Raw genomic sequence first — 15,871 nt, 5'->3', positions numbered from 1 at the left:
TGAATAAGTATGAGGGACTAAGTGAAGCTATGAATTGCGAAAGTTATAGGCCTTAAATCTTTCTAATGGCATCTGAGGACCATAGATAGGTATGTCAGGTAGGAATTCCGATTGTAGATAGTTTACTCTTGGGACTGCAGCTCGAGATGTGAATTATCTTATTTCGGATTCTCGTGCCTGAGTACTCTATAGTTGAGGTGCTGCTAAATACTTGAGACTTACATTTTGGGAACATGAACAGGTTTTGTCTGACTAGAATGAGCACAAGAGATCAGGGACATCTAGTTTGGATAGTAAGTGACGTGAGAGACCGGACGGGCTGATACTGGGACGACTTCACCTTTTCCTTTTGATTTACCTGTATATTGTTACTACATGACGTTAGTATACCTGTATGTACATGGTTATCTGTCCAACTTGATATGTATTTGTGTATTTGCTTATCCGTCATCTTGGTATGGTGTGTTATGTGCGTATATGGTTATTTGTGTATTTGGTATGCTGGAACTTGTTACTTTAGTCAATTTACTTTGATTATTTACTTAATTACCTTTTTGGGGGGAAAAGAAAAGGAAAAAGAGAGAGAAAACATATATATGGACGGGAGACGTAGTCGTGGACGTGGACGTGGCCGTGGGAATAAACGAGCTCAAGAGCCAAGAGAGGAAAGGGAAACAACAGCTGCACAAGAGCAAGGACCGAGGGTTGAACCCGGGGACCAAATGGCGACGGCAATTCAACAAATGACAAACATCTTAACAAGGTTGGTGGACCAACAAGGTCAAATACTTGTGAATCAACCTCCGAACCCTGAAATAGGTGAAGATCGGGCTCTTGAGAGGTTTCAGAAGTTTGCTCCTCCGAAATTCCTTGGAGGGTCTGATCCGGATGTAGTCGAACAGTGGCTGGAGGCCATGATCAATATCTTCGCAGCTTTGAACTATACCGAACAAAGGCAAGTGAACTTTGCGGTATTTCAATTTGAAGGACCGGCTCGAGCATGGTGGAACGTAATTAGAGCAAAATGGGAAAGGGAACAGACTGTATGGACCTGGGCGAACTTTATAAGAGAATTTAACGAGAAGTACCGCCCACCTTTAGTCCAAGAAAGGAGGGAGGACGAATTTATTGGACTACGCCAGGGGACCTTAAGTGTGGCTGAATATGAAACGAAATTCACCAAACTATCCAAGTTTGCTTCCGAATTAGTAGCCACGGAACCGAGAAGAGTGAGACGGTTTATACAGGGACTAAATTTGGACATCCAAGAGGTGTTGGCAGCAGCGCAAGTGAATACGTTTACGGAGGCCCTTGGGAAGGCTCAACGAATCGAGAATGCAAAGGCACAAGTAAAAGCCTCCCAAACTCGGAAAAGAGGTGCAGCTGGTAGTATGAGTGAGGAACCAAGTGAATCGATAACCCCTTCCAAAGTGCAGAAAGTGAATTTTTTGTCCCACCCACCATGGACAAGAGGGCCGTCAGATGAACGATCTACAAAAGGAAGTCAAGTAGGCCATGGGGAGATTTTTCAAAAAAGCCAACAAGTGGCTTCTTCCTTGACTTGTGGCTACTGTGGAAAGGCCAACCACATTGAGAGTGATTGTTGGAGGAGAGGGCGGAAGTGTTTGATTTGCGGAAGTGGTGACCACCAGGTTAGCAACTGTCCGAGGAAACAGTCACGTGAAAATAGTACCCAGCAACTGGAGGGCACTAAATCAAAACAAGCGAATGAAAGAGGGAACCGAACAAAAGTACCGGCAAGGGTATATGCTTTAGACAACCAACAAACTCATGAGCCATCTGAAGGTAAAAATTTCGAGGACGAAATTTCTTAAGGGGGAGAGATTGTGAGGACCCGCAAAATTTTCCTTGTTTTATTTTATTTTATTCTATTTTATTTTTCCGCGTATATTTTCCTTGCTTTAAATCAATTAATCATTTAATTTTCAGAGATTTTATAAGTGAGTATCGTTTTTTAAATCATTTGTTTTAGTATAAGTGCGTACATGTTAAATTTGAGGTGCATTATGGATGTGAGATCCTGGATTCCAAATTGTCTCAAATAAATTAAATATGGATATTTATAGTAGCTATTGTGTGAAAAATGTATTTTACCATGTGTTTTAATTTTCAAAGAGTATTTTGCATACCAAAAGTGAAAAATTTAATGGAATCATTAAAATCCTACTTTCAAAACTAAACCGTTAAGTTTAAATTAAATTCAACCAATTAATATTTTCGTGATTGTATGTGCATCCATGCATGTTTAGTACGGGGGTTTGAGTGATTAGTACCTTGGGTTGGTGGGCTTAAGTTAGTTTTAATTAAACTAAGTAAACCAATGGGTTAATTACATTGGATCAAGTAGAGTTTTAGTGTTGGGCCTTTAAGTTTTAATTTCATTACAAGCCTAAGCCATAAACCCATTAATTACCCAAGCCCATGACCCATCTCTTGTTTTGCTTTACTATTAATAGACTTAGCTATTAAGTTAGGAGGACATAAGACAAAACAAACAAAGCCAACACCAAGAACAAGCTACCGTGAGCTTGGAGAAGAAGAAAGGCAGCATCGGGTGAGCTAGGAGAAGAGAGAAAAAAAAAAAAGAAAAAAAAAAGAAAGGGAACTTTGTTGGAGAGTTGGAGCTCAAGGATACATCTCCTCAAAGAATCGGCCAGCTAGGGGGTATGATTAAGGATTTGAGGTAAACCAATTTCCTAACTCTTGATTCTTGTGGTAAAACATATGATTGATGATTGGAAGTTGAATCTAACTAGCTAGGAACTGATTGGAACGGCTGGAAATTCGTTTGATTGGGTAGAATTTAAATGAACTTCAAGTGTTCCTTTTCTGTCAAGATTTCTGTCCGAAATTAGTCTGAAAATTCGAACATGTTAGGAGCTGATTTGGCCTTAGTACAAAACATGAAAGTTTTAGGGAATGATGTTTTATAGTTGCCTGTAAAATTTCAGCTCAATCGGTGCAACGTAGCCTGTGAAAAGACCGAAATACCCCTGCTTCCCTGTATTTATCTGAAACTGATAACCAGCTTCTATAATTGGATGTTTTGACCAGGAATACTACTGATTTGGTTGTTGATGTCTTCTTAAGACTTATAGACTTGTGTCTTAGCTTTCTAATGGCTTTGGAATTACCTGAATTGGAGTTGTGTGTGCTGAGATATGAGTGAATAAAGCAGGACTGCTAGTTGATTTCTTCAGTGAATTTCAAACTGGAAAATCTGGAGTATTTTTTTGTAAATTTGACCTAGTTAGGCTGAGAACTGGACTGAGTGGTTTTCACGAAAATTGTAGGTCTTTGTCTTAGCTTTTCAAATGCCTCTAAGAACACCTGATTCGGACTTGTGTACTCTGAGTTATGTCCATTACAGTGTTCTGCGTTTAAACAGCCGACGAATTGGTTTCTGGTTTAGTAATTCGAGAATTTGACCAAGTTACATTAGAAACTGGACTAAGTGACCTTCATGAACATTGTATCCCTGAGTCTTAGCTTCGAAACGGCATAGGTTGCGTCTTAATCTGATAAGCGTAGCCTCGGATAAGTTATTTCCGCTTTCATACGTCAAATCTGTCTTTTGCTAAATTGAATTTCTGCACTTGTTATTACTGTATTTCTTATTCTTATGATATTGTGAGCCTATGGAACGGCTCTTGACTTGAATTGCTTGTGTGTGATGTTGGGTTGTGGTTGAGGAAAAATAATGAAGCCAAAATGGCTGGAAAATTAGGTAAACACAGAGGGCGTGCTGCCCAAATTTTCGCCCGAGGGCTAGGTTTCTATTTGAACTTGTATACTTTTGTTAGGCCAATACCATGACCGATTTTCCATTTTTAAAACATGATTTTTCATCCTTGGGTTCAAACAACCCTCTTCTTACTTGAAAGTCATCTTTACACGTTTTACTCTTAATTAGTCGGGTTTCTTTGTTTCCCTTAAATGTTTTGCTCGATAAACTATAATAATGTTCTCTTGTTCAACCTTAGGTTTCATTGGTGATTAAGGGTAATATCCGGAAGGATATTTTGCACGATATTTTGCATTTCTAGGTGAGTGTTCCTTATTTGACTTTATGGCTTGTTGCTATCATTTGCTAATGTGTTAATTGCTTTGAATGATGTCCAAAACGAGCTTCTAAGCGAGTGTGTACTTTATCGCACTCGACCTAAATAACTGTACAATTTTCAAGGATTTATTGATTGAAATGTTACTTGCGCATGAATGTAAGCCTTTTGGGGCTGAACTGGCCATTGCCCCTTGTTACCGGTCGTCTCGAGCCAGAAGCGGACTCGGTCGGGCGATTAGGGACTTGGGTGAACGTTTGGTATACTCGAGTATTACCCTGTAGGTTGGTGGAGACTGGCCAACGGCCAGGACGGGGGTGAATGAATGAATGAATGAACGAACGAACGAACGAGGGTTTATTGATAAACGAAAAATGCATTTTCAAATGATTGGAGGAATAAGGGGAAATGTCAGGAGGACGAATGAACGAAATAACGAATTGCTCCTTGTGAGCCGTATCCTTTTAATGAATGTTACTATTGCTTTCCATTGTAAATGTTTCTCGAATTATTGATACTCCATGTTTAATGTATTGGATTGATTACCTGATTATGTGTTCGGAACCTCACTGGGCTTTTAGCTCACCCCTTTAGTTTTGTTTTCCTTACAGGGGAAGGCGAGCGAGGACGTGAGCTTGAGATAGACTAGCCAATCTAGTTTTGTTTCTTTTGTAGTGGTTCTCGCCTAGTGCTTGGCACGGGCTGGACGTATGAAGGATTGAGAACCCTTGTATATTTGATGTTTATATTCTCTTTTGGGTTGGCAATGTATATAAGTTCCGCTTTAAGTTCGGATCAATGCCCTATTTATTCTTGTGATTTATTTCAATTTTTAATTGAGGACTGTAGCGAACGACTGAGTCCCGGCGAGAGCTGGGCAGGTGGCCCGCCGAACCCTCTGGTACGCCTTAGGGGAAGGTGGGGTCGTCACAAGTACTTCATACTAATCAGTAAAATGTGAATAGACTTGGTCAACCGATTCACTATTACCCAACTAACGTCGTGACCTCTCTGAATCCTTGGTAACCCTGATACGCAATCCATAGTGATATTCTTCCAGTTCCACTCAAGTATCTCCAAAGGTTGTAATAACTCAGACGATTTCTGATACTCAGCTTTAACTTGTTGGCAAGTGAGACAGGTCCTAACGAATTGAGCAATTTCTCTTTTCATATTTTCGCACCAATAGAGGCTCTTCAAATCTTGATATATCTATTACCTTCAAGATGCACCGTATACTTGGAACGGTAAGTTTCGTCCAAAATTTCTTTCTTTAGCCCTTCATCTTTTGGCATCACTAGGCGATTTTTAAATTTTAACATTCCATCGGTCCCCAAATTGAAGTCGGAATTTTTCTCTTTTTGAACTTTTTCAATTCATTTTTGCACCTCAGGGTCTCTTTTTTTAGTTTCTTTGATTCAATCTAACAAGGTAGATTTCACGATGATATTCTAAAAAATCACCCTTTGCGGCTCAAGACGCGGGTTCCAAACACTAATTTCCTCTATATGTGTCATTCTCTCACCATTAAACTGGCCACTTGTACCTTATGACTTAAACCATCCGTCACTACATTAACTTTTCTAGGGTGGTAGTTAAGCGTACAGTCATAATTTTCTAAAAATTTTATCCATCTATGTTGCCTCAAATTCAATTCTTTCTAGAAAAATAAATATTTAAAACTCTTATGATCAGTGAAAACCTCGAAAGTCACCCCATACAAATAATGTCTCCACTTTTTAAAAATAAACACCACTGCCGCTAACTCCAAGTCATAGGTCGGTTAATTCTGCTCATGAGGTTTCAACTTACGAGAGGCATATGCAATTACTTTTCGTTTTGCATTAACACATATTCTAAACCATCCTTTGAAACATCTGTATAAACCATGAAACCATCTTCTCCATTCACCAATGCTAACAAGGCGCCTCGGTCAAACACTTTTTCAATTCTTGGAACCGTTTATCGTATTTAGAATCTCATATGAACTTGCCATACTTCATAGTCAATTCGGTTAGGGGTTTCGCGATCTTAGAAAAGTCATTGATAAACCGGTCATAATACCCCACTAACCCTAAGAAATTTCAAATTTCGGTAGGATTTTCTGATTGTTTCCACTTAAAAATGGCTTCTACCTTAGTTGGATCCACAGTAATCCCTTCCTTAGAGATTATATGATCTAGGAAGGTTACTTTTTCCAACCAAAACTCATACCTATTAAACTTAGCAAAAAGTTGGTGCTCTCTCATGGTTTGCAAGACTATCCTTAGGTGTTATTCATGATCTTCTCGAGATTTAGAGTACACTAATATGTCATCTATGAAAACCACCACAAATTGATCCAAATACGGTTTAAAGACCCAATGCATCAAGTCCATATATACTGCTGGCGTATTAGTTATCCTAAAAGGCATAACTGCAAATTCAAATTGCTCATATCTCGAATTGAAATCGATCTTAGGCACATCCGCTTTTAGGATTCTCAACTGATAATAATCCTGCCTCAAATCCAACTTGAAAAATATCACGACCCCTTGCAGTTGATCAAATAACTCATCTATGTAAGGCAAAGGGTATTTGTTCTTAATGGTCACATTGTTCAAGTCTCGATAGTCAATGCATAGCCTTAAACTTCTATTTTTCTTCTTAACAAAGAGCACTGGAGCTCCTCACGGTAAATCACTTTTTCTAATAAAGCCTATTTCAAATAAATCTTGCAATTGCAACTTCAACTCTTTTAATTTAACTGGAACCATTCTATAAGGCGCCTTAGAGATAGGTGTCGTCCCCGGAGTTACATCAATTTTAAACACTATTTATCTCTTCAGAGGCAACGTCTCTAATTTCTTGAGAAAAACATCGGGGAATTCCTTCACTACTGGCATGTTTTCCAACTTCACCTTAACCTCAAGTGTATTTATAAGAAATGTTAGATATCCTTTAACCCCACTACTCAACAATTTTCTAGTTCAAATACCCGAAATTAGCGTAGACAATGCTAGTCTACCCCTCACATCTAACTTCAAAATTGCTTTCCTCAGAATGCGCAATTCTACTAATTTCATCTTACAATCTAATTAAGTATGGTATCGAACTAACCAATCCATCTCAAGTATCACATCATATCCCTTAATTGCTAGGATCATTAAATTTGCCAACAATTTCCTCTCATCAACCCAAATCTCACAATTTCTATAAATCTTATTAGCAATTAAGTACTGATTCCCCGTAAGAGTCTTAATTTTCAAATCAAAAAGTAAGAAATCACATTTTACATCTATACCATTCATAAAATTAGAATCTACTAATGAATGGGTTGCCCCGAGATCAATTAAAATCCTAACTAGACGATGAGAAACGGAGATCGTGTACATTTCACCACTTCGATCAGGTTAGGGATTTGCTGGTTGTCTAAAGCATAAACCCTAACTGGCACTGTTGGTTGGCTCCGTCCGGCACTCGACTACTTTGAAGCGGATCTAGCAGGCTGCTGAGTATTCCCTCATTCCTTAGAAGCATTAGGGCAACTCGAGATCTGATGCTCGGCACTATCGCAGAGCAGACACTTTCCTTGTTTTTTCCAGCACTCGGTCTCAGTGTGGTTAGAGTTGACATAATATCTACAAGTCACATGATGAGTCACAGCCTGACCAGCTTGAGAATTCCCTTTCAGCTGACCTCGCCCACTCTGATTTCCTTTGGGCGAGGCTCCTCTTGATGGAGCTCCTCTTGATTTTACGGATATTCTCACTCCTCCAGCCCCTCTTCCCATTTTAAGGGATTGGGTAGATCTCTCGGACAGTCTAGAGACATTACTTGGGTTACCCTTCTTTCTAGTATGAAAGGTTTTGAATTGGGACTTAACATTTTCTACCTTCTGTGCCTTATCCAAGACATCCGTAAAAGTGGTGATCTGGGCTACTGTTAGGGACTCTTGGATTTCTACATTTAACCTTTGAATGAATTTTCTTATCCCTTTGTACTCTATGACCACTGGTTCAAGGGTAAATTTAAAAAGTTTGGTGAATTGCTTCTCATATTCGGCCACACTTAGCAGCCCTCGTTTCAACCTAATAATGTCGTCCTCCCACTTTTCTTGTATCATCGGCGGGAGGAACTTGGCGTTAAACTCCCTCTCAAAATTTGCCCAAGTCCAGGATGTTTGTTCTCTCTCCCATTTCGCCCTAATAACATTCTATCACGAGCGCGCCGCTCCCTCGAATTGGAAGACGGAGATGTTCACTTACCTCTCCTCGGCATAATCTAAGACGGCAAAGATCTCTACCATTCTCTCAAACTAATTTTATATCGTTTCGGGATTAGATCCTCCGTGAAATATAGGTGGGGCGAACTTTAGAAAACGTTCTAGAACTTTTTCCTCACCCCTCTCATGGTTTCTAGATGGGTTGGCTGGCTCAGCGTCTTAGCGCTCAGCTAGACGCTCAAGAATATCAGTTCTACGATTAAGAGCCGTAGCGACTTGGTCACCCCCTTCATTCCTAGAATTTTGGTTCGGACCGGTGGCTGATTCCTGATCTCTCTCGGAAGTGCGAGGTTGCCGAAATTCATGTCCACGACCCCGTCCACATTATCGCCGATTCATTTTTAGTAAGAGTCTAAACGGATAATTAAAAGAGAGTAAATAAGTATAGAAATTTAAAAAAAAACCCATGCAAGTTACAAGAACAATGGATATTAAAGCATAATTCTTTACATAAACTAAAAGTCGTGTTATAAGTCAAGAGTTTATAAAACAAGTCAAAATGTCAAGTACAAGACATAGGCAACCAAGTGCCTCAAAATATAGGGGTACATGCAACAAAATACAAAAGTTTCAAGGCGAGAATCATTCCTTCTATGTCCTTAACTAAAATCAATAGATCAGAAGATCACTAGTTTGAGTAGACTGCACTAACAGACTCCATACGCTTAGAAGGATCCTCATGGGGCTCAGTCTCCATAGGCTTTATCTCTTTCTCATCACTAGGGACAGCATTTCCAGATCCTCCTCCATTCATGGCCTCCTCTATGCGATCGGCCATGGTCCCACACTCCGTCAGAATACGGTCCACACGCCCTCTCACCTCCTCTACAACTCGAATAAGGCGCCCATCGGTCACTTGAAGTTGAGCATGGGAGGCGTCAGCCCTCTGACGCTTCTCGAGGACTCTAGTCTCCAACTCTTGCATCCTGGTAGTTTGGGCCTCCGTAATGGCCCTCATCACCTCCATCTCTGCTTGAGCTACACTGAGATCATAGGTCAACTGTCTCCTCTCCTCAACTACCCTTAACACGATGTGGTTAGAGTAGGAGAACCTCTCACGGCAGGGGCACGTCCTAACCCGCTTGGCAGGTGACCACCAAAAAAAGGTCTGCCTTCAACCATGCTAAACCGAATCACTGGGGGAGGTCTCTCGATCCTGTTACTGTCGCTGCCACTGTTTATTTCCTACAAACAACCCACAAGACTCAAGGTTAGATCCTTAAAATCACTAGTGCCACTCAAAAATATAAGTTAAGATTTATCACGAATTTCTATAATCAAAAGTTCACGACTAAGAACTTTTAACACTATTTTATGTATTTCAAAACTAGAACTCTGACACCAACTGTGACGCTCCCACCTCTCCCTAGGGTATCAGTGGGGCGCCTGCTCAACTCACGTCAAGACTCACACACTCATTCTATCTTAAGAGATTTATAAGTCAACTATAGATTTTGAATTAAAGGAATATCTCGAATATACAAGCCAAATTCTTCTAACGCTGCCATTTATAACTACAATCCATAACCCCAAATATAACAAAATTTACACTTCAAATGTTTCAAATATCATACAAAAGGTTTACTAGTTTCAACAAAAAATCGCTAGTTTAGAGTTTTCATGACAAGGTGCCGAGCCTGTGTGTTAGTCCCGATGCAACCAAATACAACCAAAATACTCAACCAGACAAGTAGTCAAGTAAATACAATGACAAAGAATATAAACAATTTTAAAGCACAAAAATAGAGTAACAATAAAGTAAAAGAAATTCAAACCAATCAAACTCCCAAGTTTCTTCCAAACTTGGAGTTGAATCCACCAAATAGTTTCTTCAATTGATGGTAGTGCTAACCAACTTGTACAAGTGAAGGCTCACTCCTTCCTCACCCCAAACATACTTTGGTTGAGCAAAGGAATTTTACTACTCTCCAAGTAAACCCTCAACTAGCTACAATTGAAAGCTTACCCACTCAATTAAGAACTACTTTATACAAGTGAGGCAACCTTTATCAAGGTTTTACCACTCCAAGTGATAGGTTCACCTTCACCAAGGTTTTACTCCTCCTAGAGAGTAACCTTCACTTGAGCAACCTTACAACCCAACTTTTCCAACCCCTTATACAACCAACAAAGAATATTTCTACTCAAAGATCTCACTTGTAAGCTTGTATTTAGTGTTGGCAAAAGTCTGTGTCTTCTTGTGTTTTGAGGTATTTATAGAAGGTGAGAAATGGCTCCAAAAGACTCTCCAACGGTCAAATATTAAATGCTATCGAAACTAGCCGTTGGCCTGTCGGACGTCCGAACCATTTGTTCTGCGTCCGAACCCTGTGTCCGATAGAAGTCAGAATGTTCAACTTTCATTCTTTTTGTGTCGGACGGCCGAAGCAATGAATGAGCGTCCGATCCAAGCGTCCGAAGAGTATCGTCGTCTATCGGACGTCCGATCCTCTATTGAGCGTCCGATCCTTTACGTCCAAACCTTCATATTTCTTAACTTCTCTTTGATTCAAATCTTTTCGATTCTCTTTTGGATCAATGACCTGTTCTAACAAATTTCTCACATAAAAACATTAGTCCAAATCTACATTTTGGTTTGTTAATCATCAAAACCAATGACTGATCAACCAAGGTCAACAATCTCCCCCTTTTTGATGATGACAAACAAAATGAAGATTTCTTTGATCAAATAAGTTCAAATAAAACTCCCCCTTAGAAAATGTCAACATACAAAGAAATTTCAATAAATCCTACTCCCCCTTTTGGCATCAATCAAAAAGCAAACTCCCCCTTTATTTTTCAAATCAAGACCATATTGAATGTCAAAACTTTCAAATGTACTTACAACCATTTAGCACTTTTTGGATCAAATCTTCATGATGTACCTAAGTATGAGAAATTTCATTTGGTATTTTTTCTTTATAGGGTCCTTGGGAGTTAGTACAACATGATCTAGCAATCCACATGGATTTCAAACCTTTTCTCATATTTTTCTTTGCATAGCAATCATTTTGCATATGTCCAAATTGGCAACAAAAGTGACACATGATAGAAGTATTTTGCACATAAGTGGATTTAATGCAACTAATTTTCTTACTTCTTATCATAGCAAACTTATTTGTGCCTTGAAAAAATTTGCTTTCTTTTGTTTGAGAAAACTTTTGTTTTTCATTTTGGAGAAACTCGTTCAAGTCATTAATTCTTTTCTTTAACAAATTTTGTTCCTCCAACATTTTTTCATAAAACTTTGTTTTCTCTTCCAACTTCCTTTTCAAATTATTTTTGCAATCAAAAACACCTTTTTGATTTTTTAAATCATCATTTTCATTCTCAAACATTTGTTTTCTTGAAAAAGTTTGGAGTTTTCTTCCAACAAATCATTTATTTTTGTTTTCAAATCTTTATTTTTAGCATAAGATTCTCTCAAACTTTTATGCATTTTAATCATAAGAATTTGCATATCATCATCTTCATTATCTTCATCACTAGAAGAGTGATAAGAATTTACCTCATCTTCTCCAAAGGCCATTAGTGCCATTTGTGCCAACTCTTCTTTTTCTCTTTTTGAATTGCATTCATCCCATGTAATTTTGTAATCTCCTCTTGAACTTCTCTTGTTGAAGATCTTCTTGAAACTTTTGATGTGAGGAGTTATATCATTGTCCACTTCCATATTTTCATTACCCATGAAGGATGGGTTATCCCCCACTTGAGATGCTTTAAAAGCTATGTCTCTCTTATACATTCTTGCATTTTCTTCCTCTTGCACTTTGAATTTCAGCTTTAATTCATAAGAGATTAGGGAATTCACAAGAGATTCAATGGACATAGAATTTAAATCCTTTGCCTCTTCTATAGCATTTATTTTGTTTTCCCATTCTTTTGGCAAGGCATTCAAAATCTTTCTATTTTTCTCACCCAAAGAATATTCTTTTCCAAACAATTTAAGATCTTGAATAATGTCACAAAATCTACTACACATCTTATCAACATTTTCAAGAGGATGCATTTTGAAAAATTCATATTGAGAAACAAGCAAAGATTTCTTTTGTTCTTTAATATCTTGGTTACCTTCATGAAATTCACACAATTTATCCCAAATATCTTTAGCTGATTTACAACCTTTAATTCTACTAGATTCATTTACATCTAATGCATTGCACAATATATACATGGCCTTGGCATTCAAATAAAGGTATCTCTTGTCTTTTTCATTCAATTCTTGTCTAGTCTTTAATCTAATCAAATTAGTGGTAGAGTCAACTATTCTAGCTTCATAAGGACCATCTTCTACCACATACCATAATTCAATAAACAGATTGTAAGAAAATCATCATTCTTTGTTTCCAGATGCTAAAATGAGAACCATTAAACATAGGTGGTCTATCAATAGATTGCCCTTCTAAAAAAGAAATATTTATGGTTGCCATGATCTTTACTCTAAGCGGTTAAGCTTAATCTCTAGGAGACCAAGCTCTGATACCAATTGTTAGCCCCGATGCAACCAAATACAACCAAAATACTCAACCGGACAAGTAGTCAAGTAAATACGATGACAAAGAATATAAGCAATTTTAAAGCATAAAAATAGAGTAACAATAAAGTAAAAGAAATTCAAACCAATCAAACTCCCAAGCTTCTTCCAAACTTGGAGTTGAATCCACCAAATAGTTTCTTCAATTGATGGTAGTGCTAACCAACTTGTACAAGTGAAGGCTCACTCCTTCCTCACCCCAAACATACTTTGGTTGAGCAAAGGAATTTTACTACTCTCCAAGTAAACCCTCAACTAGCTACAATTGAAAGCTTACCCTCTCAATTAAGAACTACTTTATACAAGTGAGGCAACCTTTATCAAGGTTTTACCACTCCAAGTGATAGGTTCACCTTCACCAAGGTTTTACTCCTCCTAGAGAGTAACCTTCACTTGAGCAACCTCACAACCCAACTTTCCCAACCCCTTATACAACCAACAAAGAATATTTCTACTCAAAGATCTCACTTGTAAGCTTGTATTTAGTGTTGGCAAAAGTCTGTGTCTTCTTGTGTTTTGAGGTATTTATAGAAGGTGAGAAATGGCTCCAAAAGACTCTCCAACGGTCAAATATTAAATGCTATCGAAACTAGCCGTTGGCCTGTCGGACGTCCGAACCATTTGTTCTGCGTCCGAACCCTGTGTCCGATAGAAGTCAGAATGTTCAACTTTCATTCTTTTTGTGTCGGACGGCCGAAGCAATGAATGAGCGTCCGATCCAAGCGTCCGAAGAGTATCGTCGTCTATCGGACGTCCGATCCTCTATTGAGCGTCCGATCCTTTACGTCCAAACCTTCATATTTCTTAACTTCTCTTTGATTCAAATCTTTTCGATTCTCTTTTGGATCAATGACCTGTTCTAACAAATTTCTCACATAAAAACATTAGTCCAAATCTACATTTTGGTTTGTTAATCATCAAAACCAATGACTGATCAACCAAGGTCAACAATCTCCCCCTTTTTGATGATGACAAACAAAATGAAGATTTCTTTGATCAAATAAGTTCAAATAAAACTCCCCCTTAGAAAATGTCAACATACAAAGAAATTTCAATAAATCCTACTCCCCCTTTTGGCATCAATCAAAAAGCAAACTCCCCCTTTATTTTTCAAATCAAGACCATATTGAATGTCAAAACTTTCAAATGTACTTACAACCATTTAGCACTTTTTGGATCAAATCTTCATGATGTACCTAAGTATGAGAAATTTCATTTGGTATTTTTTCTTTATAGGGTCCTTGGGAGTTAGTACAACATGATCTAGCAATCCACATGGATTTCAAACCTTTTCTCATATTTTTCTTTGCATAGCAATCATTTTGCATATGTCCAAATTGGCAACAAAAGTGACACATGATAGAAGTATTTTGCACATAAGTGGATTTAATGCAACTAATTTTCTTACTTCTTATCATAGCAAACTTATTTGTGCCTTGAAAAAATTTGCTTTCTTTTGTTTGAGAAAACTTTTGTTTTTCATTTTGGAGAAACTCGTTCAAGTCATTAATTCTTTTCTTTAACAAATTTTGTTCCTCCAACATTTTTTCATAAAACTTTGTTTTCTCTTCCAACTTCCTTTTCAAATTATTTTTGCAATCAAAAACACCTTTTTGATTTTTTAAATCATCATTTTCATTCTCAAACATTTGTTTTCTTGAAAAAGTTTGGAGTTTTCTTCCAACAAATCATTTATTTTTGTTTTCAAATCTTTATTTTTAGCATAAGATTCTCTCAAACTTTTATGCATTTTAATCATAAGAATTTGCACATCATCATCTTCATTATCTTCATCACTAGAAGAGTGATAAGAATTTACCTCATCTTCTCCAAAGGCCATTAGTGCCATTTGTGCCAACTCTTCTTTTTCTCTTTTTGAATTGCATTCATCCCATGTAATTTTGTAATCTCCTCTTGAACTTCTCTTGTTGAAGATCTTCTTGAAACTTTTGATGTGAGGAGTTATATCATTGTCCACTTCCATATTTTCATTACCCATGAAGGATGGGTTATCCCCCACTTGAGATGCTTTAAAAGATATGTCTCTCTTATACATTCTTGCATTTTCTTCCTCTTGCACTTTGAATTTCAGCTTTAATTCATAAGAGATTAGGGAATTCACAAGAGATTCAATGGACATAGAATTTAAATCCTTTGCCTCTTCTATAGCATTTATTTTGTTTTCCCATTCTTTTGGCAAGGCATTCAAAATCTTTCTATTTTTCTCACCCAAAGAATATTCTTTTCCAAACAATTTAAGATCTTGAATAATGTCACAAAATCTACTACACATCTTATCAACATTTTCAAGAGGATGCATTTTGAAAAATTCATATTGAGAAACAAGCAAAGATTTCTTTTGTTCTTTAATATCTTGGTTACCTTCATGAAATTCACACAATTTATCCCAAATATCTTTAGCTGATTTACAACCTTTAATTCTACTAGATTCATTTACATCTAATGCATTGCACAATATATACATGGCCTTGGCATTCAAATAAAGGTATCTCTTGTCTTTTTCATTCAATTCTTGTCTAGTCTTTAATCTAATCAAATTAGTGGTAGAGTCAACTATTCTAGCTTCATAAGGACCATCTTCTACCACATACCATAATTCAATAAACAGATTGTAAGAAAATCATCATTCTTTGTTTCCAGATGCTAAAATGAGAACCATTAAACATAGGTGGTCTATCAATAGATTGCCCTTCTAAAAAAGAAATATTTATGGTTGCCATGATCTTTACTCTAAGCGGTTAAGCTTAATCTCTAGGAGACCAAGCTCTGATACCAATTGTTAGCCCCGATGCAACCAAATACAACCAAAATACTCAACCGGACAAGTAGTCAAGTAAATACGATGACAAAGAATATAAGCAATTTTAAAGCATAAAAATAGAGTAACAATAAAGTAAAAGAAATTCAAACCAATCAAACTCCCAAGCTTCTTCCAAACTTGGAGTTGAATCCACCAAATAGTTTCTTCAA

At 37.5% G+C, this 15,871-nt stretch overlaps 1 protein-coding gene across 1 annotated transcript; it reads left to right on the top strand.

Annotated features, from left to right (window-relative positions):
* Positions 1-438: 438 nt before the first annotated feature.
* LOC140021684 (uncharacterized) lies at positions 439-4,095 on the top strand. Its single transcript, XM_072072976.1, has 2 exons — positions 439-2,704; positions 4,005-4,095. Exon 1 carries the CDS (start codon positions 468-470, stop codon positions 1,833-1,835), a length of 1,368 nt encoding a protein of 455 aa, XP_071929077.1. The 5' UTR covers positions 439-467; the 3' UTR covers positions 1,836-2,704; positions 4,005-4,095.
* The last annotated feature ends 11,776 nt before the right edge of the window (positions 4,096-15,871 follow it).

The sequence above is a fragment of the Coffea arabica genome, chromosome 11e (genome assembly GCF_036785885.1).
Source record: "Coffea arabica cultivar ET-39 chromosome 11e, Coffea Arabica ET-39 HiFi, whole genome shotgun sequence".
NCBI classification, from domain to species: domain Eukaryota; kingdom Viridiplantae; phylum Streptophyta; class Magnoliopsida; order Gentianales; family Rubiaceae; genus Coffea; species Coffea arabica.
This window is presented reverse-complemented; position numbering and strand designations above follow the sequence as displayed.